This window comes from Crinia signifera, chromosome 2 (assembly GCF_055691185.1).
Source record: "Crinia signifera chromosome 2, ASM5569118v1, whole genome shotgun sequence".
NCBI classification, from domain to species: domain Eukaryota; kingdom Metazoa; phylum Chordata; class Amphibia; order Anura; family Myobatrachidae; genus Crinia; species Crinia signifera.
In genome coordinates, this window is record NC_139218.1 from 180,985,183 (window position 1) to 181,006,946 (window position 21,764).

Here is a 21,764-nt window from a genome sequence, read left to right on the forward strand (position 1 = left end):
GTAAATCTGTAATTACTATATTTTATTAGGTGTAGTAATTAATGTACTATTTTAGTCCGTCGGTACCCTCTTGTTCTCCATATATGTCTATATACCCCCTATATGTGTGTGTAGTTCCAGATCATATATTATTAGGCTGTATAATCCCACCTCAAATGTAATGTCTGTATTTCCCAGGACTTTATTCATGTAAGCATTGTACCATTGGCAATCTCCACAGGGGGGTTTACAATTCTTTGTAAACCTCTGGGCTCTAGCAGACTTTGTGGAACCGGCCACCACAGGGGGTGATCAGCCCATAATGTAATCAGCCGATTATTGTTCCTGCTGTTTACATGAGGGGGATAGCTGAAGGACAATCACCACAGGGGGTGATCAAATTCCCCTACTATCAACAGGAAGGTTGTCCACAGGGGGTGACCACCACATAATGTAATCAGACTGTGTTTTGTATATTGTGTTGACTCTGCTATGCATATCTTGGCCACTTCCAGACTTTCTGGAACCGACCCCAGCAGGGGGCAGAAGCAGATGGGCAGCAGCAGTACCTGGGAGGGGGGATAAACCTGACTTGAATCCACCAATAGGGATTGAGTGCAAGCCCACTGATGGTATGGAGAAGCGTGGGAAATAGGAAGTTTTTAAAATGACTGGCACACAAGCCAGGAGAGGAAATTGATGGACTGTCCTGGATCGCTACATCCCTTGTTAGTTCCAATGTATGACTTAGACTGTAATCATGCCCTTGCTGGTTCTGCAAACCAGCCGCCTTTTACAAGATGGGTTTGGTATGATGTCACCCTGTGGGACTCAGGTGGTATATCCAAACCCCAGATTCTCGGCTCTGCATCCCGCTATTCCAGGTTGTTATTGGTTCCTGAACAGCTGGGTACCGGGACTACAATAGTAGGGGAAGGAATGTGAGGTTATCAGATTCACTGTAAATCTGTAATTACTATATTTTATTAGGTGTAGTAATTAATGTACTATTTTAGTCCGTCGGTACCCTCTTGTTCTCCATATATGTCTATATACCCCCTATATGTGTGTGTAGTTCCAGATCATATATTATTAGGCTGTATAATCCCACCTCAAATGTAATGTCTGTATTTCCCAGGACTTTATTCATGTAAGCATTGTACCATTGGCAATCTCCACAGGGGGGTTTACAATTCTTTGTAAACCTCTGGGCTCTAGCAGACTTTGTGCAACCGGCCACCACAGGGGGTGATCAGCCCATAATGTAATCAGCCGATTATTGTTCCTGCTGTTTACATGAGGGGGATAGCTGAAAGACAATCACCACAGGGGGTGATCAAATTCCCCTACTATCAACAGGAAGGTTGTCCACAGGGGGTGACCACCACATAATGTAATCAGACTGTGTTTTGTATATTGTGTTGACTCTGCTATGCATATCTTGGCCACTTCCAGACTTTCTGGAACCGACCCCAGCAGGGGGCAGAAGCAGATGGGCAGCAGCAGTACCTGGGAGGGGGGATAAACCTGACTTGAATCCACCAATAGGGATTGAGTGCAAGCCCACTGATGGTATGGAGAAGCGTGGGAAATAGGAAGTTTTTAAAATGACTGGCACACAAGCCAGGAGGGAGAATTTGATGGACTGTCCTGGACTAAGAGGTTATGCTCTGTCTAGGTATCGTGTGGACTTATATGCTATCACTGCGGTGTGGGATAAGTGATAGTTTGCCCTGTGGAACTGATCTGGGACTGTGACTATACAAGGACTGTCTGTTTGGGCCTGCTACCTGAATATCTTTCTACTCTGCAATTTACCTTTGCCACTGTTTATTGTCTATTTGTGCGTGCTGTGGAAAATAAACCATTCTTCTGGTTTCATCTGCTCGGTGTCTGAGTGATTGAGGAACTCGTACCCTCACACACCTGTTGCATGTTTGTCAGCTTAGCGCAGTTTGAACCCCCTTTTTTTCTTTACACGGATGCAATAGTCACCAAAACTCAGTGTATTAGGGCATAGCACAATACAGCATGCATCTAGCGCTTTCGGGGAAAACTCCCCATCTTCAGGATAACAGCCCTTGCAGGTAAGATGTGAACAGCATAGTGCTATGCCCTAATACACTGAGTTTTGGTGACTATTGCATCTGTGTAGTAGTAGTAGTACGTTTATTTATAAGGCGCCACAAAGTGTCTGCAGCGCCACACATATGGGGTGGGGCTTAATGACGTCACAGTCAAGCCCCCCCAGAGGAGCATTTGAAAGTCGGCAACCCTGGATTATGATTGGCAGCCACAAGCACTGGTTTTGCCTGGTACATTGACCATAAATAATATGAATTGATCTTGGTCCACAAAACCAAGGCACCCCTGCAAGTGTCCTGAGGCACCCCAGGGTGCCTAGGCACACAGTTTGGGAACCACTTTAATAGTGTATGTACTCTGGATTTAATGACCTGCACAATCATGATGCCTACCTACCAAATGATATGCATATAGAGAACATGGCACTAGCCAGTTTTAAAGTGAAATTTACTGAACTTTGGTGAGCAGGCAGCTCACAGGCTTCTGCTGCATAAACACACTTTGATTTATTTTCGTTTTGTTGTGCATAGCAAAGCTTATGGCAGTGCACACATGAATGCACAGAGAATGTGAAGGCGGGATGTGACCTGCCTCCCGTCCCTCCCTGTAACTGAGAGGCGCTCCCGCTAGTAGGGCGACATGGGCAGCCTTACCTGCGTGACGTCACAGGGGCGATCCGCCAGGAAGTGCTGCACGAATGGAGCCCATATCCTCTTGGAGTTCGGACACCGTAAGGACATATTTGAAAGGTGAGGATATTAGGGTGACGGTAAACTTTCTCCATGAACACCTTGAGTTGAACTATTATGTTAAAGTTAGTTAAAACAGAGAGTAATGTCGCCGTGTGTGTGGCTGAAACATCATGAGTTTGGGGAGTTACGGCAAAATGATAAAAGTTACGTGTTAACTTTATTGTAAATTATGTCACAGTGAGTGAGCAAGAAGTCAGAAACGTCAGATGTTAAGGTGATCCTAACGCAATAATGGAATTGTGCACTTTTGATTTCCTTTTCAGTAATGTTGTACTGTTGCTTTATATATATATATAGTGACACAGTTCTCTCCCCTAGGGTTGGACCCTTCAGTTCAGCACTATCCATTCCAAGAATGGGAGATCACAGGGCAGGATCTGCTGGACCTGTCCTCCCAGCATCTTAATGCCCTAGGAGTGAGAAGTATAGGACACCAGGAGATTATTTTGGAGGCAGTGGAACAGCTGTGTGCCCTGGTAAAATAAATCTTTAGGAATGACGCTAATTTACATAGAAAATATCCGGTGAGAAAAAAAGAGGTCACTGTGAGCCATAAGAACAGTGAGGCCAGTAATATTTATTATGCTGACAGACACCACAATAGTGGCTTCATGATTCACCATTCTGCCAATGCCAATTTGCTGGTTGTCAGTCTTAAATTCAGATTGATCATCATCAATGAATGACTATCCAGCAGAGAAACTGCAAAATACAGCATTTTAAACTTCCCTGACTGATCAACTTTGATTGTTTTTTGGGTTTGAAATGGCAAACAATGGATTCCCACATATTACATATCCTCAATCCCCCAACCCAGGCATTGGCAGGGCAATCGCCCTAATAGCTGCCTGATGCATACACCCCATCTGAAGTTCTGCATTGGCAGAAGGAGGAATTATGGCTTGAATAATATGGCTGGCCATAGACCAGAAGATTTATTGTCCAATTTTGCTGGTAGAACGAAAAATAAAATAATCTCATAATGTATGGGAGCAAATGGTATCCGGCTGGCCGACAGACAATGTTGAAAGTCAATAGGTCAACACCATATAGTCAACTTACACATGGTTGCAAGGTCAACACATGAAAAGGTCGACACCCAAAACAAAAACGTACATTGACCTTTTCATGTGTCACCAGTTTTCATGTCAACCTTTTACTTACTTTTTTAAAGTGTTCACCTTTTGGGCCAACCTATTGCCCTGTCAACCTAGACATGGGCTGTGAGCTATTCAACACCTGGTGCAAAGGACAACTTGACCATTTTCCACTAAACACTGAAAAACAGACAAAATGGTCAATAAGACAAATTTGTTAAATTAATTTGATTCAACCAATTTGTCTAATTGTCATTTGCTCCCATACATGTTACATTGCCACATTGTTGTTCCAATCAACCTGATTATTGCTGTCATGGCCAATAAAACAGTAAGCATGGTAGTGGAGAAACATAGGATAGTAAAGACAATAAACATATTGGTCAGGATCAGGGCCACCAATAGGCGGGTGCTGTGGGTACAGCTGTCCCGGGCCCCGGCAGCTAATTTTGCCCACCGCAACCCTCACGACTACCTCTGCTGAACAAAGCTGGTCCTGGAGCGCAGGCTTATTCAACCCAGGACACTGACGGCCAATTAAAATGCTGCATCGGCTTTTGAACTAATCAGAGCTCGCGTATCGCAGCCCAATCAGAGCGGCTGCAGGTACGCGAGCTCTGATTGGCTCACCAGCTGGTACTGCATTTTAATTGGGCGACGGCATCCTGAGTTAAAGAAGCCTGTTATCTGGGACCTCTGGCTGCAGCTCAGTGGAAGAGAAGATGGGGAGCAGGAGCCGGGTTACGGTAAGTCAAGTGAGGAGGGGGGAGGGGAATGAGTCCTGGGCCCCAAAATTCCTGATGGCGGGCCTGGCCAGGGTGATAATGCACCAGCCAATCAGCTCCAAATATGAATTAACAGTTAGGAGCTGATTGGCTGGAGCATTATTACCTTGCACATAATGTTCTTTCTGGGAATAAATACCAATCCCAAGCTTCATACATTTACCCCTCAGTTAGCTTTTTTCAGCTTTTCCAGATAGGATGTGCAAGCTCTCACAAGCAGGGCCCTCTCTCCTCATGTGCTTTTCTTAGACTATATCTGCCACCATGACATTGTGTCATGTTCCCTGCTGCAACTGTCTTTATTTACCATGTACTTGTACTAATTAAGAAAGAGTTTTTTTTACCAAAGGTAAATCAGGCTCCCACAGGGGTATTTTGTCAAGCTACTCACACAAGGGAAGGTCAGTTCCCAAAAAGGTTAGAACAAAAAATATAACGCTTTACTTATATTATCTTTATTCGGTACTTGTTTCCTATCTGGGCGCCCAGGTTTTCTACGTACGGCACCGCATCGGATTCGGTACTCAATGATGTACGATGGCATACGATGCTATCCGATCCGATCCGATTTCATTTTAAATCGCATCGCATGCGGTGACGCGATCAACCTGATTTTTACATTGCAATCAATGTTAAATGGTCCCTGAGACACAATTTTACATTGATTTCAATGTAATAACCCCGCAAACCCACGATTTGTATAGGAAACCCCCCCTGATGGTTTAAAATGCGCCTCCATTGTTAACGCCACCCCAGTATTGACGTCAACCCGAAGCGTGGCGAGCGGCGGCGGTACGCGTCCTCCGACTTTTTCATACCCCCACTATCCACGTCGGCGTGGAGTTGAGAATAGAATAGTGTGGCGAGCGCACGCGGATACCTGTGAAGCCCGCGAGGGGACACGGATACCTGTGAAGTATCCGCGTCCCCTCGCGGGGCTCGCTGCGCTCGCCACGCTTCGGGCTCGGTGGCTCGCTGCGCTCGCCACACTATTCTATTCTCAACTCCACGCCAACGTGGATAGTGGGGGTATGAAAAAGTCGGAGGACGCGTACCGCCGCCCCTCGCGGGGCTCGCTGCGCTCGCCACGCTTCGGGTTGACGTCAATACTGTGTTTCTGTGCAGATGTGACAAGGGGAGGGCTTTGAAGGGTTAATAAATACAGTAGTGTTACAGATGGCCCATCCTATGGGCCAACCATAAAAGCGGGAATGAAATCGGATCGCATCGCATCGTTCAATATCGTGTATGTGCATTTGTGGTATCCGATGCGATCCGATTTTGATACGGAGAATAGCATGGTGCGCAATTAACTTAGCGGGCGCCCAGATAGGAAACAAGTACCCTTTATTCTTATATTGCTTGTCCTAATTTGCCTTATACTATAAGTCGTTATTTTCTTGTTGTGGCGCCATACAAATAACAATAATAATATACTTTTTTATCTTCACTTTTACCTCACTTTTTTGTCTCGTGATGTGTTTATCTTTATGTAGCACTATGAAATACACAGTGAAAGTCTGTGCACCCTCACAGATAAGCTCTATGGAGTCGCTCAGTTGTTAAGCTCGCACATCCTTGCCGTTAAGAGAGTCTCTTCAGTCTCCCAAACCTCTGCTCTGTCTCCTACTCCTAAGCAATTAGCCTGCATCATAGACATTGTATCTGCAGCACGGGGCCTCTTCTCCTGGCTTAACAGGTAATTATCAGTGTGCTTGTTAATAATATTACCCCCCTCCAAACCTTTTCTTTACATAAAGTAAATTAAAGGTTACAAAATGACTATGGATGATGAAATGTATTTGTTATTTACACAATACTGCAAGAAATCCTTTATGTGACTAAACAAACATTTAATAAACGATACAGGGGCAAATTCAGACGTGATCGCAAGGCACATTTTTTTTTCTTAAAGGAAGGAAACCATGTTGCACTGCAGGTGTGGCACATAAGTGTTACATTTGGGGGCGTTACATTTACACTGCAATTTAGATTTCAGTTTGAATACACCCCACATCTAACTCTCTATGCAGATAATACATTTGCCCCACCTGCAGTGCACATAGTGTTGTCCATTTGTGAAAAAATGTGCTCTGATCAAGTCTGAATTAGGCCCACAATCAGTATAGTGACCAACCAGCATGGTTTGTGCAAATTTACAGTGTATGAATATTTGTATACACAGATATCTATTCACACGACTGAATGATTACTCTGCCTGTCGTGGTGTCATCGCTTTATGTGTAGAGTTGGCGGATACTTTGCATAAGGTGTGTATAATATATGATTTGTTTAATCATCCAATTACATTTTTGCGCTTCTTTCATAAGCATTCGGCCACAATCTGACACCCCCTTGTTATACCATCCCCTGGTTCAGTCAACAGCGCACATTTCTTAAAAAAAAAACATGCTGACGGCCAGTTGACTGTATCCCTTTGAGAGCAGTGCCCTTCAATATACTGTACTTTGTCACAGAGCACACCATGTACACTGTAAGTGCACAGTTTCTGAGTACTGTACCTTCTCCCTCCCCACAGCCCTACTCCACTTGGTTGGTGTTGATTGACTTGATATACATTTAAAATTACAAGAGCCTTCCACCTTCCATTAACAACTATATTGCATACTGTAGTTACTACATACTTAGCAAAGTATTGCTGTTGTTTTCTAAGTAACAACATTTTAATTGAATTGTCATATTACATAAACTAGTAAGCCCGCTCGAAGCAAATGCTTCGAAAGCTAGTAAGGCAGCTATTTGTACATGATTGTCTCTGTGAGAGAGAGAAAGAAATGTAGTTTAACTTGCTGCAGTGTTTCGGTGACACACAGACACTAGACATACACACACATATATATATATATATAGTGAAAAATAACAGTTGTCACTCTGGGTCTTGGTGGGAAACAACAAACTTTAGTTTTTAGACGGTCAACGTCGTTTCGGGAGTTACTCCATCGTCAGGACCAACACAAACGGTTTGTGTTGGTAACACGTGTATTTCTGGATCCAGATACACCTATTTTTTTACAAATTTCCTTTAGTAAATTTCCCCCTTTGCTTTTAAAGGTGAGCAGTTACCAACACACCTGTCACTAATCATCTAGGGAAATGGTTAACATAGGCTATGAAGTATAGGTTAAAACAGGGTGCATAAGAGAATGTGACCACAATAAGACTTATTAAAAAAATGAATCTAATAAACAATATACTCTAAACATCGGCACTCACCTTTCCTAGTTTATATATATATAGTGGGTGAGGTCCCGGCACTCACTGACAACACACAGTTACGTTCCCGGTGCCTTCCACAATATACCGCAGGTCACAGCATATCCAATGTAGAGAACAGTCAGGCGGCACTCGGTCGCAAAAAGAAACACTTAGGACGCCAACGTTTCAATGTTTATACATTTTCGTCAGGGCAGCCCTGCCCTGACGAAAATGTATAAACATTGAAACGTTGGCGTCCTAAATGGCGTTCTGAGTGTTTCTTTTTGCGACCGAGTGCTGCCTGACTGTTCTCTCTCTCTCTATATATATATATATAGTACACTTACCCCCCCACTGCGGAAGGAGTCCAAACCGGCACACGAGTTGTGAAGAAAAAAGATGTGGTTTATTCCATAAGTACAAGAGTTATAACAGCGGTCCCGACAGCTGTTTCAACTGGGTCCTACCAGTCTTCATCAGGGGTTCCCTTTATCAAGACTTGTCTTGATAAAGGGTTACCAGCCCGAAACGTTGACCCACACAGCCTTGTGTTTGTTGATTGATTTACTTTGAAGTCTGCCGCCGTGCAGCATCACAAATCTTGCGAGTGACCTCGGACGTTTCACGTATAATTATCCTCCAAGGATTGAGGGACACCCAAGTTTCTGTTGTACTCTGCCTGAGTGCCTGGACTACCTATCTCTATCTATCTATCTATCTATCTATCTATCTATCTATCTATCTATCTATCTATCTATCTATCTATATATATATATATATATATATATATATATATATATATATATATATATATATATATATATATATATATATATATTAGTCAAATGTAAGGAAAATAGAGCGCCTGGCACTCTCTTGCAATGTAATAAAGAAACCTGAAGCTGGTCTTAATGGGCAACGTTTCGGGAACTTTATTCTATTCCCTTCGTCAGGACAACCTATATATCATTATATATATGATATAGATCAATAATAATGTTCATTCTAGCACCCTGCATCTTTAAATACCCATAAAGTTTCTCTTCCCTGCCTGGATTGTCGCTGTCTCTTGTGGTTCTTCTGGCACTGGTCTGGATATCAGTGCAGAAATACAGACCACACTGTACTAGAATCACCCCAGACAGGTAAAAAGAACTGCACCAGTTTGGAAGATGCAGGATTCTAGAATAAGCAATACATACATTATTGTGGCCTATATTGTAATGCTGCATTGCATCTATGACTTTCTCTATTCTTCTTAATGAATCCTGCAATTGAGGAGCAGCAATCCATTGGTAGATCAGGGAAAGGCAGCAGTTTAAAATGTCTTGATTGGCTGATCCTGATCAATCATTAAGTTGTGAATGCCCAAAATGTTGGACTTCTTTAATCCCCTGACCCTGGCATTAGCAGAACAGGGTTTCTGCCTGATGTACGTGCCCCCATTAGCATAATATAGATGGAAGGCCAAAAATTATGTAACATGTTAATAGTCATACAAATATTTTGGATCTAGCTAAAAAACGACAGAATAGTACTGCTTTGCTTCTTATGTCTGTCTTGGAAGTGTGTATGGCATTGTGCATGTCTGTTTTGTTTGCGTGTTCTTCTGGTAATGTTATGAGAGAGCAGTTTATTTTTATCACTCTGGGTCCAATTTCTCAAAACATCATCAGCAAAAATAAACCTCAGGGCTAAATCAACACTGTTGCAACTAAAAGCAAAGGCCCTTTCCCCTGTGCTGTTCCTTCAGAAGACAACAAGTATTACAGTGGAATAAGTGCTAGATCTTCTCACAAGTATTGCAAGTTGTTCTTCCAGGTACGGTGAAATGCTGCAGTCCCCTGTCAAGGGAAACACTGCTAGATCTTCTTCCAGGTACGGTGAGAGGCAGCAGTCACTTGTCAAGGGAAGAAAGAAAGAAAGAAAGAGGATATAGAGAACTATATCAATTAAGGTGCTTTGTATGAGTGTGCTTGGCTAGGAGCAGTAATCTAAAAAAAAGGGGGAGTCACCCCCAATACAATATACAGGAAAAAGAAAAGTGGTCGATTTGCGCTAGCACTAAATAACATTCAAATTAAATTATAAATTGATCAAAAATGGTCAGGTGTGTATACAAACAACACTTTAATTATGAAATATAAAAAATTATTATTAAAAGATTATTATTAAAAGTTAGGACAAGAGATCGATAGTCACCCGTTGTAGTTGAAATAACGTGCTAGTCCTTGGGGAATTGCCCAAATAGGTTTTGTAGGGATCCGTGGATATAAACAATATTTGTAATCCAATCTTTCTTGTGTTGGAAAGGGAGGTAAACACTCCGGTGCTGGTACCACTTTTTCCACAGAGAATTCCGGGCCTTTTAGGAGGTGGCGTGCCTCCAAGATGGTCTTGTGCCACAGATTGTTGTAAATGGACCAGTCCACTTTGTCCTAAGAGACAGATGTCCCAATTGGAAGATTGGATGTAACTTTGGAGATCCACAATGTTGGAAAGGTTGAATTCATCTGGCAGGGGTTAAAGCGATCTGAGGTCCCTTTTGAAAAGCACCTACGCATTTCGCTGGCTACAGCAGCTTTTTCAAGCGAGAAGGAGTACTAGGTCTTTTTCCTGGTATGGTGCTAGTAAGAAGAGAGCATGCTACTGTAGGTGCTTTCCCAGGTACTGTGAGAGGAGAAACTACCTGTCAGTTGGACCAACAAATAATAGAAAAGCTAATTATTTCAAACTTCTATATAGAATTCAAAATTCCCTATCGTTCAGGCGATTTTAAAAACAAGGCTCCATACAATTGTGCTTACAAAACAAAGTAATGATTTACCAATGTTTAATAATGTGGCTGACCATTTCTTTCTTTCAGGACTGGGCAGATCCACAGATTGAGAATAGGATTCTAACGATTGTGAGTGCCCAGAATGCCTTGCTGCTCTGCTAATAAAAAACTTTGCCATTTTCTATTAATGACATCCAAATGTAAATATAGAAGAAAGTTAGACAAAGATGATAATATATGATACTACTTATGGTACTTGTGTATGGTACTTGTGTATTAGCCGGGCGCCCAATTAGCATATGTACGCAGGCGTAGGGTAAGCTAAGCTGTCTGCGTAGTCCAACGGCTGCCTAGCGTAGTTAGCGTAGTGACTCTGCGGCAGCCCGGTTCTGTCCCCGGCTTCCATGGTTTTGTCCCTGGAGTCCATTCCAAGCCTAGTGAGCTCCTCTCACACAGCGCCGGTAACCACCAGATCCCCTGAGCTGGCGGACGCCGGCGGAGAGGGGATTATGCGGGTGCCGGAGGAGAGGCGCTCCAGCTGTTTGAGACGCAGGTGCGTGTCAGACGCTCCTTTGTCTCAGTAATTATTAGCACGTGCGCCTCATGCATAAAGGGGGTATGCTGGCGCAAGTGCATCCTATGCACAATAAAGGAGGAATTTTCAAACCCCCGCTATGCCCGTAGCGTGGCGGCGTGGAGTTGATTTCATAAAGTGTGGCGAGCACAGCAAGCCACCGAGCCCGAAGCGTGGCGAGCGGACGCGGAACACATGTGAAGTAAGCCGTGTCCCCTCTTGGGGCTTGGTGGCTTGCTGCGCTCGCCACACTTTATAAAATCAACTCCATGCTGACGGGGATAGTGGGGGTATGAACAGGTCGGGAGGATGTGTAACGCGTCCCCTCGCTGGGGTCGCCACACTTCGGAATGGCTTGGATAGTGGGGGTGTTTCAGGAACTTCTCCTCCTCTGTCTTTGGCAAGCTGAACATTGTCACAGGTTCTGCAGCCATTACTCTGTCACTTCACCTTCAGCTATGACAGGGACACTGACTGCCTGACTACGCTCATTCTGACAGGGATGCTCGCGGGAACACTTCGCTACTTCTGACTGAGTACGCTGGCTGCGGGAACACTATGCTGATTCTGACAGCGCCACTAAGCTAACTATGTACCGGACGCCCGGCTAATACACAAGTACCCTACTTAGTGCTATATATTTTGTAATTTCATAATGTACTGTAATGAAGGTATGTTCTCAGACATTTGACATCTGATTGCATGACCTTTATCTCCATTTTCTTATACCATTTTTTTAAAGCTATATTTATAATTAGTCACGTCCATCAGTACATCCTAGTAATTCAGCCTTCATCTTCACCCTTTTCACTGAATTTTCATCCTGCTTCATTTGCTGCTTACTATACTTTATTTACCATGTATTATCTTTTCACTTACATCTTGGGGGATACGGTCAAATGGTCGATGGTCGACAGTCATTAGGTCGACTCCGTTGGGTCAACATACAGGAAGGTCGACATGGGTCAAGGTTGACAGGGGTGTAAGTGGACAAGGGACTAGGTTAGGTCGACAGTCAAAAGGTCGACATGGGTTTTTGCAGCACCATGCAAGGTATTTCATACCAATAAGACTGCCTATAAACATGCTGCACTTCTAAGGAACCTGGACTTACTGGGCATTCTTCCAGGTCAGTATAATACATATACAGCTGGCAACACAAGGAGACTCATTTATTTGAAACACGCCTCCTGCTGGTAAATATACACGTTGATGCACTGAACTGCCTTCTCCAAAATCTATGGAGCTTATTTATTTGTTCTATTGATATTTCTTAATGGTACCACATACAACAATGTTTTTTTTTTTTAATGTTTAATGTATAATTATTATTAAGTATAATTATTATGAGAATTCTCAGTAATCATGTCAATATATATGTTTAATAAATAGTTAAATTTTTTATTACTGGCAGTGTATCTCTTTCAGTCAGACTTCAGCGCTGTATATATTTATTTTTCGACATGGGTTTTTTGAGCCGACATGTGCCAACAAGCAGTATTTAATGCCCTACCATCCACTAGGGAGCAGTGGGAGAATAAAATAGTGTGCCGAGCGATGCTTAAAATTGTGTCCATGTCGACATTCGGGTAAAAAAAAGTTAAAAAAACACATGTCGACCTGACACTTGTCGACCTAGACCCCTATCAACCTTGACCCATGTCGACCTAGACCCCTATCGACCTTCCTGTATGTTGACCCAATGGTGTCGACCTAATGACTGTCGACCATCTTATGGTAGACCAAACAATCCCAACCCCATCTTGCTAACCCCTTCTATTTTCTTTATGCCCACGTCTCACTCCTACTGACTTCCTTATTCCTCCCTTATTGCACAAACTTCAAATGCTAACATTCCTTTTTTACAGTGTGAACATATTTGTGAGATATGTAGGAGTATTCTGAACTGCAGCCCGGAGAGTCTCCTTGCTCAGACAGCAACACTCGAGCCAGTGCAGATATACTCAGAACCTTCACAGAGTCTGGTGAGAGAAAGGGGTTTTGGATTTACAATGTGTAACCTGATTATTTTACTACTAGTAGTTTGGATCCAACATATGTCTCTCATATCTGTTCCCCTCAACACACTGTCTGTCTATTCTCTCTATCCTCCTACCTACCACTTTTTCTCCTCATTGTTGCCTTCTGACAGCATCTGTATTTTATGTCTGTCCTGCTCCCCCCTCCACTTTGCATTGCCTGTTTATCTTTTCCCTTCCTATGTCTCATCTCTGTCCTCTTCGCCAACGCTGTCCCCCTGTCTTTCATCTCTTTCCACCTCAATTGCATCCTTGCCTCTCATGTCCTGCTCTCTCATATGTCCCAAATGTCAGATCTCCCATCGCTGTCCCAAACCCGTTCTTCTGTTGAATGATTGTTGCCACAGAATGGGCACTTCAGTTAGGACAGGACTATAATCTCCTGTCAGCACCTGCAGTTAAAAAGGGGGGTGGAGGGAGGTGGGGGTGAGGTGCTGGCTACAGGTGGTGAGAGGTTGGAACAGTCCTGTCCTGACAGCCCTGGGGGGAGTAGTTTGACACATACTGTACAAGTTTGAATTATTTTTGTATTCTATATAAACATTTTTTTTGTTGATTACCTACTCCATAGTTCTCTTAAACCCCAAACACATTAGACAAGATAGTTAAAGTTCAGGGGTGACATTTAATAGAATGCGATTTTATCGCATTTTTACAAATCGCACCATATCACCAACAAATAGCATTTTTAGAACTCGCGTTTTTCCCTTGTAATCTGCATATTTAATGAAATGCGAATTTGCAGGGAAAAATTGCGATATGGTGCAATTCGTGGCGATTTTAAGTCATGGAAATGTGAGCATTTTCAGTCATGAAAATGTGCACATTTCAAAAGATGCGATTTTTGGTAAAAAAAAAATTGAGCAAAAAACGGCGTGGGCTTCCCCCTCCTGAGCATAACCAGCCCGGGCTCAAAGAGCCGGTCCTGGTTTCATAAAATCACGGGGCAAACCAAATAGTGGTCCCCTGGATTTTATAAGACCAACACCAGGCCGGTCCTGGTTCCCAAAATACAGGGGACAAAATGACTAGGGGTCCCTCGTATTTCAAGAACCAGCACTGGGCTCAACCAGCCAGCAGGGTAATGCCACAGCCGGGGGGAGACTTTTTATACAAGTCCCCCGGCCAAAGCATTCATCCCCCTGACCGGTCAGCATGGGCAGGGGTCCTGGGGGAGTGGGGACCCCCCCAAAGAAGGCCCCCCCCCCTCCAGAACTTACTTGCCCATGCTGAAGCCCAGGGCTGTCCTCCATTTTGTAGGTTTTCCGAGGCTAGGGTCTGCGTTTTCTGATGCAGATTTTCGGGCTCTGCTGCATGATTAGACTGGCCATACTGAGTAACCCTCGGCCAATATCACACAGACGAACCATGCTGAGTCTTTGGCTGCAGCTAGCTGGTAGGCGGCGTCTTTTTGCACATGACGTCTCTTGTTGTATTTAGAATGTTTTCACACGAGATGGACACAGGATTTTGCACTATGCATTGGAGATAGGGACCCACATGATTAGCTCTTAAGGGAAATGGTGCACATATTAAACTCTGCATTTCAATTGAATTATGCTGTATATGAACAAGTTTGTCATTTAGTAGGTCAAGCTGGGGATATTTTGTTTTCATTAGAACATACGCTTTGGATGGAAAACTTTCAAACAAAAAATACATCTAAAGGAGCCCATACACGCTCCGTTTTCGCCGGATCCGTTCTGTACTATGCGATGCGCGCTCCCGCGCATCACATAGTATGGTACAAAAAGTATCTGCTGCACATACTTTTTGTACTAGGTACACATCGTATCGGATCGCAGTGCATGCACACTGCATGCACTATGGATGCGATCCGATACGATGTGTTCTTTAAAAGTACAGAACGGAGCTTTAAAACGGAGCGTGTATGGGCTCCTTAAAGCTTAACTTTGTCATGTGTTAAGTTCCCAAAAGGGAAACTGCAGCTCTTCATATAACTTTGGTGTGGAGTGTACCATAATTTATCAACAGACCCAGACATGTCTTTATAGAATTACAACTAGCCTTCTTCAGATAGACAGTTCTAATATCTATGGGCCTTATTCTGATTTATGCACTATTGCACAGCCACTGGGAAGCAGCTATGCAATACTGTACAATACTGTACAAATAAAATAGAAATGCAGCAGGAGGTGTCATGGAATATAAATCCTCCCTGCAAGTATCTGCAATCTAAATGCTACGCCCAAAAGCACAGCTTTGGATCACCAATGCAACCATTGCATGGACTGGTCATGATGGTTGCTGCCTTTGGCCAGTCTGCATAAGCTGTTACATAACAGATCGTCAGAACCGGTCAGCTGGCTCCAGGAAGTCTGACCCTTGGCTGGACATGTTCCACATTGCCACCCCCGATTATGTTGCAGCTAAGGTGGAGGGGAGTTGCAGGCTATCACATAGGACTCATTCTGCCCATGTGCAGACTCCTAAACATAGGATTAGTATGTGAATCACTGGCTTAACATACTAACCTGAATCAGGCCTTATAGATTTTTGTCCTGTGAACTCTATTTTGCAGGCAGTGTAAGGGCTATTGAGACACCCAATTTAAGAAGCTTTCTATATTGTTGTTTTCAAGCATATCTTTTTTTTTTTTATCTCTTAGGGAATTGAAATTAAGTCCACATCTTCTGGACAGCATTTTGTCTGCCTGACTACAGCTGAGGTTAGTTTTTAACAACATTATGCAAACTACAAATTGCTAATTAAATTGGCTTACTCTCTCTCAAATATGGGTCTTCGTACAAACTGAAATGTCTTGTATTCAATTGTACAGTTAATGTCCCTTTTTAAAGGGTCCTTATAACTGATTTGTGTCACCCCCCCATCACACATATTCTGACCACACAATGAAGACTCCTCTGGCTATGTGGAGAACAATATGAATATATTAATGGGTATGGATCGCTTGGTAAACAAGTTTTAGGTCGACAGTCATTAGGTTGGCAACAATTTTTTTTGGTGTCTATGTCGACGTAGGTTGACATGGACACCGTATATATCGTGTACTGCATCCCCTCGCATTGCTCACTGCACTCTCCATGCTTTGGGCATGCTATTATATTCCCCCTCCTCGTCCACTGGAATGGTAAAGTATGAAAATTGCCTTTTTTTTTTTTTAAGTGAAAAGCTCATGCTGACCTTTTTCATGTCAACCTTTTGCTTGTGTCAGTCTTTTCACCATGTTGACCTAATGCATATTGACCTTTTTCATGTGTCAACCTACTACATTTCGACCAATAGTGGTCCTCCTAATGACGGTTGACCTAACGACTGCATAGTGTATTAATTGGAAGGTATGCACAGTGGCTCCCATAGGGCCAGATGTACTAAGCTTCAAAAGTTATCGGTCGGTTGTTTATCACTCTCCATTTTATCACTTTTGAAGCTTAGTACATCTGGCCCAGAAGATTATATTTTTGTATAATAGGGCATATGTCTTTCTCTTTGCTTATTCTATATAGTTTTCTGTTTTCTATCATTCTCTATTTTACTACCCATATTTTTATTCTGATGCCCATTCTTCTGTTATGTTCTCCAGTCTCCAGCAAGACTTTCTGGACAGATACTAGCAGGAGATGAGATAATTAAAGTGAATGATCAGGTAGTGGTAAGTACACTTACTAAGAAAGATATCACACTAAAAAATAATAGAGAAATAGTATTTACAATGTACCTTTGCTGTACATATAGAAAATTTTCAACATACTTAAAGTCATTTCACATGCTTAAAGCCAATTTTTGATTGCATATATCTGTAGTTTTACTACTACTGCATATAAATATGTAAGTAAACAGAGTTTTCATAATTGAGCTAGGTAACAGGATTTGTCACTAGCTGGTGCTGCAACATTTGAATGGAATGTTAGATGTCCATCTTGAGGTGTAACATTCTACAGCAACTTCACTGAACTGGTGCAACTTCACTGAACTGGTGGTCTGAAAACCAGCCCTTGATATAGGGCCCAAATCAGGTCTATTTGCTGTGCTGTGAAATCACAGCACAAGTGATTATCGGATGACTGCGCATAGTATGCGCAGGGCGGGGGAGCTCTGCAGGGCAGCATTCCCCTGCTCGCTGGGCTCCGAACACTGTTTCTACCAGACTTTTTCAAAATGTCTTTATTTATTAACAGTTATTTATACAGCGCACACATATTTCGCAGAGATATTTGAACATTCAAATCAATCTCTGCCCAAGTGGAGCTTACAATCTATATTCCCTACCACATATATACACACATACACGCATTAATTCTAGGGTTAATTTTTGTTGGGAGTCAATTAACCTGCCAGTATATTTTTGGATTGTGGGGGTAAACCAGAGTACCTGGAGAAAACCCACAAAAGCATGGGGGGAATATAAAAACGACCCCCATGGCCATGGGGGTATCCGAACCTATGACGTCAGTGCTATGAGGCAGTAAAGCTAACCAAAAGCAAAATTCTTCTTCAATGAACCTCAGTAATGTAGCTACATGCCGAACAAGAACATACAACATATCATTGCTTTATTTAACCCAAGCTTTGGGGTAATTCAGATCTGCTAATTTTCATGCAATCAGATAGCTACCCCATGAAATTCACTCTCTATTGAATGATTTTCCCAGTGTGTGCAGTCTGTGCGTAACCCAGGAACTACTCAGCCAGTGTGATAGAAACATGCTGTTCAAGGCTGGAGCTGACGTCAAACGCCCACCCTAAAAACACCTGAGCACACATGTGTTTTTTTTTGCCACGCTCAGTAAATGGGCGAGATATATCAAACTGAAAATGCGGTAAAACCCCGGTTTTACAGCATTTTCCTATGTATCAAAACCCGGCCGCACCGATACCGCATTGTAGGTTATCGCCCCTATGGGCTTCTTTTTGCCGCCTCCGACGCAAACCCGCCGCCTCGCCGACCCCCCCCCTCCGGCTTACCTTCCTGAAATGTCCTCCTGGACCCCAGAAGATAAACCCCTTCTCCCCCTAGTGAAGCAGCCGGACGTCCTTCCGGCTGCAGTGGGGAGGAGGAGGCGCCAGGGACAGCCTGCTTAGCTGTCCCCAGCGTGAGGGGAGCAGGAGGTGGCAGGAATGTGACGGAGACCCACCGCACACCACGGTACAGGTATCGCGGAGGGCCTCCGTCACCGCACCGCAATACCAGCCTCATATGTTAGTACATATGTGGTAGCATCGCGGCGGGTGGGCGGCGATGTATTTTAATACATCCCGCCCAATGTCCGGTTACCACCACCAAACGCCTGCTTCCTGTCAATCAACTTCTGAACTGCTTGCGATTAAAAAAGATGCTGAATTTTATCGCTGGATGGCCTCTGGCATGCACACCACGATCCATAAACATGTGCAGTAATTTGGCAAGCCTGCTAATTCGCAGCCCAGCAGTCAGGCCTGAATCATCCCTTTGTTAGGGAAGACAAAGTGGACTGCACCATGAGAAAAAAACAGATGAGGTATCTTCTCACTGCGTCTCTTATGTCTAGAGAAATCCAATAGACTAATTGTAGGTTTATAGTTGGATGAAAGATATTAATTAACTTCATAAATAGAACCCTTAACTTTCTATGTTATGGATATAACATTGTTCCATGTAAGATATTTAAAGTGATTATCAACACTTGGACAACTTTATTTAATTTGCTCAGTTTCATCAGATGGCTGAAATTCCACATCTTGTGATCTGAAGTTGAAAGCAAGCAGTGCTGCTACCGGTAGTTAGCAGTGCAGGAGGAGGAAGTCTTGACTAGTTATTTCCCTTACAGCTGAATAGACAGCTGCTGTCTTCAGATGATATACCCTTTTCCACTGCCAATAGAGGAAATTACCACGTCTACCAACCCGGAACGTTCCTGGGTCTGAACTCCAATCCCAGGCATGAGCACGGTCGTGGACCCATTTGCTTTTCCAATGACCTAAATCCTAGGTTGATGCGGGTTCACTTGTAAGAATCTATGATTTTAGAGGCAGTGGAAAAGGTTTTCTCCAAAAAGGGGATTTCTGTAACAAGGCAGAAAAATGAATTGTTATGTTTGTAAAAAAAAAGCCTTTTCTTTTGTACTTCAGTTGTATTTGTTTTTTTTTTTAGGCTGGCTGGCCACAGAAACATCTTGTGTTGAAACTACAGGAAAGATCAAATTTTGTGACTCTTGTATTAAAGAAAGTCTCAATATTCCCATGCAAAACCAATGTTACACCAGACAAAAAGAGTGTGCATGGAATAGTCACTTCAGTATCAGCACACAGTGCTCCAATCTCACCAACTGAGAATGTAATTGCTACACCTTCTGAACATAAAGCTGTCTCCTTACTGAAAGCATACAGTGCTCCCGATTTGTTGATAAAGCACGAAAAACTTCTGCTAACACAACGTGCACCCACCATTGTAACAGACAATTACTCGATTGCTTTAATGTCCGAGAGTGAAGTTTCCGTTTCACTAGAACATTCTGGAACAGCCTCTTCCTCCAGTAAAAACCTTTCTGAAGAAAATCAGTATCAGCCTAGCGACTGTTCCCCACCGCATAATACCTGGCCGTTTCCTGGTACTCTGTCACATTGCAAACCTCACACATACTCAGTTTTTCCTTCATGTTCTTCTGACCAACCAAGTCTCAACAATATGTCATCTTCAACTATATATGCCAAAACCCTTACCCCGGTTGCACCGATTTCTCCGGTGGATCTTCCACAAGATGTAAAGGTTGGTGTTATATATATATATATTTTTAAACAGCATATTTTATTTATTTTTCCTAGATGTGTGGTTGTCCAACATGTTGGGCAGCTTCTGAGACCTACTCCTCTTTTTAACCATAAGCTAAGCGTTCTATTTTTATACATATTTATTCTGCGTTTTTTTTATATATACAATTTTATATATCCTGCATATGAAATTTGATATTTTATTCTTTCCGTGCTTTTAGAGGCATATCAATATATATTTATTGTTCATTTAGTGTTTTTTTTTTTAACTGTCCTCTTAGTCATTTTTTACTCTGATCATTTATTGTGCACCTGTATCCCTCTCATTGAATAAACTGTTTGTATTTTCTGTATACAGACACCTATAGTCTTAATTCATATAACAGTAGTCGCCAAGGTCCAGAAGTATTTTTCAACTATCTATCTATCTATCTATCTATCTATCTATCTATCTATCTATCTATCTATCTATCTATCTATCTATCTATCTATCGATCTATCTATCTATCTATCTATCGATCTATCTATCTATCTATCTATACAATACTATCTATACAATACTATGTTTTAAAGAACAGTTATGTCAACACATGAGCGGTATTTTAAACACCCATTACTTTATTACTTTTCTTATATGGGTGTACAGGATTTTCTGGCAGACTGGTATTCTACCATCCCTAGTATCCAGTATTAGCAGCTTGGTGATACAGGGGTAGATTTATTAAGCTCCATTAAGTGTCTGGTTTTAATCACCGCCCAATCAGCTTCTACCTGTCCTTTTTCAAACCAAGCCTGTAACTTCACAGGTAGGAGCTGTTTGGCCGGTGATAAAAACCAGACACTTCATCACTTCATCGAGCTTAATAAATCTGCCCCACAGTATCTAATTGTTATTCGGTAGCTGTTAGTATGGACAATTTAGCAATTCTCCTTTTGGTTTTAAGAAACATACAGTCACTGAACCACAGAGGGCATGTGTATAGGTTTGTTATAGTTACCACAATGTTGGTACTGGGACCCGGGTTTGAATGTGATGTTCCTGTCTGTGCGGCAGCACACTGCAATCAACCGCCGTGTGGGGGAAAGCCGGCTCTGGATGGCATGAGCCTATGATAATGGGCGCTGCTCCCAGTGGGATCCGTGTATGTCCACAGCTTGTGGCACGGTCAGTGCCATCTCTTACCACGGTGGCGACTGTCCGTCACTCAATTTACACCCACTGCAAGAAGTCGCGGTCGGCGTTAACATTTCTGCGGTAGCTGTCTGTCGGTGCCTGGCACCCAGTCTCCGCTTACAGGCTGCTAACTCCGTCCACTCAGTCAGATGTGCCTGTAGCTCTCACAGGTTGGGGATTGAGCTGGTTTCTCCAGGACAGGACGCCACAATGTGCACCTTAATGCTCAGGTGTTGAAGTGGGTGTGGTATGTATGCTATGTAGTCAATCATTCTCGGCCTGCCACCGTGTTGTACAGGAGTTATGTTACATAGAAGCTCATTCAGCACCAGGGACTCAGTGGGGAAATGTATGCTGAGCTTAGCTCACTCTTACAGAATCCACCGAGTCCCTAGGGCTGAATGAGCGACTATGTAGCATACTGTATTTATAAAATGGTGGTGGGCTGAGACTATCGGCCATGAAGGAGCCCACCCTTATGGAGCTAAGCTCGGGATACTGTACACAGGTAAAGTGGAAGCAAAGCCAGTCAGTAAATGGCAATGGCGCATAACA

The 21,764-nt window shown here is 43.0% G+C and overlaps 1 protein-coding gene across 1 annotated transcript in view; it reads left to right on the forward strand.

Moving 5' to 3' along the window:
- Positions 1–2,531: 2,531 nt before the first annotated feature.
- CNKSR1 (connector enhancer of kinase suppressor of Ras 1) overlaps positions 2,532–21,764 on the forward strand; it is an 84,355-nt gene continuing 65,122 nt past the window's right edge. The window contains exons 1-9 of the mRNA XM_083173276.1: positions 2,532–2,813; positions 3,135–3,292; positions 6,195–6,397; positions 6,884–6,968; positions 10,781–10,822; positions 13,136–13,252; positions 15,936–15,995; positions 16,872–16,940; positions 19,419–20,033. Of these exons, the coding sequence (XP_083029402.1) occupies positions 2,762–2,813; positions 3,135–3,292; positions 6,195–6,397; positions 6,884–6,968; positions 10,781–10,822; positions 13,136–13,252; positions 15,936–15,995; positions 16,872–16,940; positions 19,419–20,033 (1,401 nt within the window). The 5' untranslated portion in view covers positions 2,532–2,761. The remainder of the gene's footprint in view (positions 2,814–3,134; positions 3,293–6,194; positions 6,398–6,883; positions 6,969–10,780; positions 10,823–13,135; positions 13,253–15,935; positions 15,996–16,871; positions 16,941–19,418; positions 20,034–21,764) is intronic.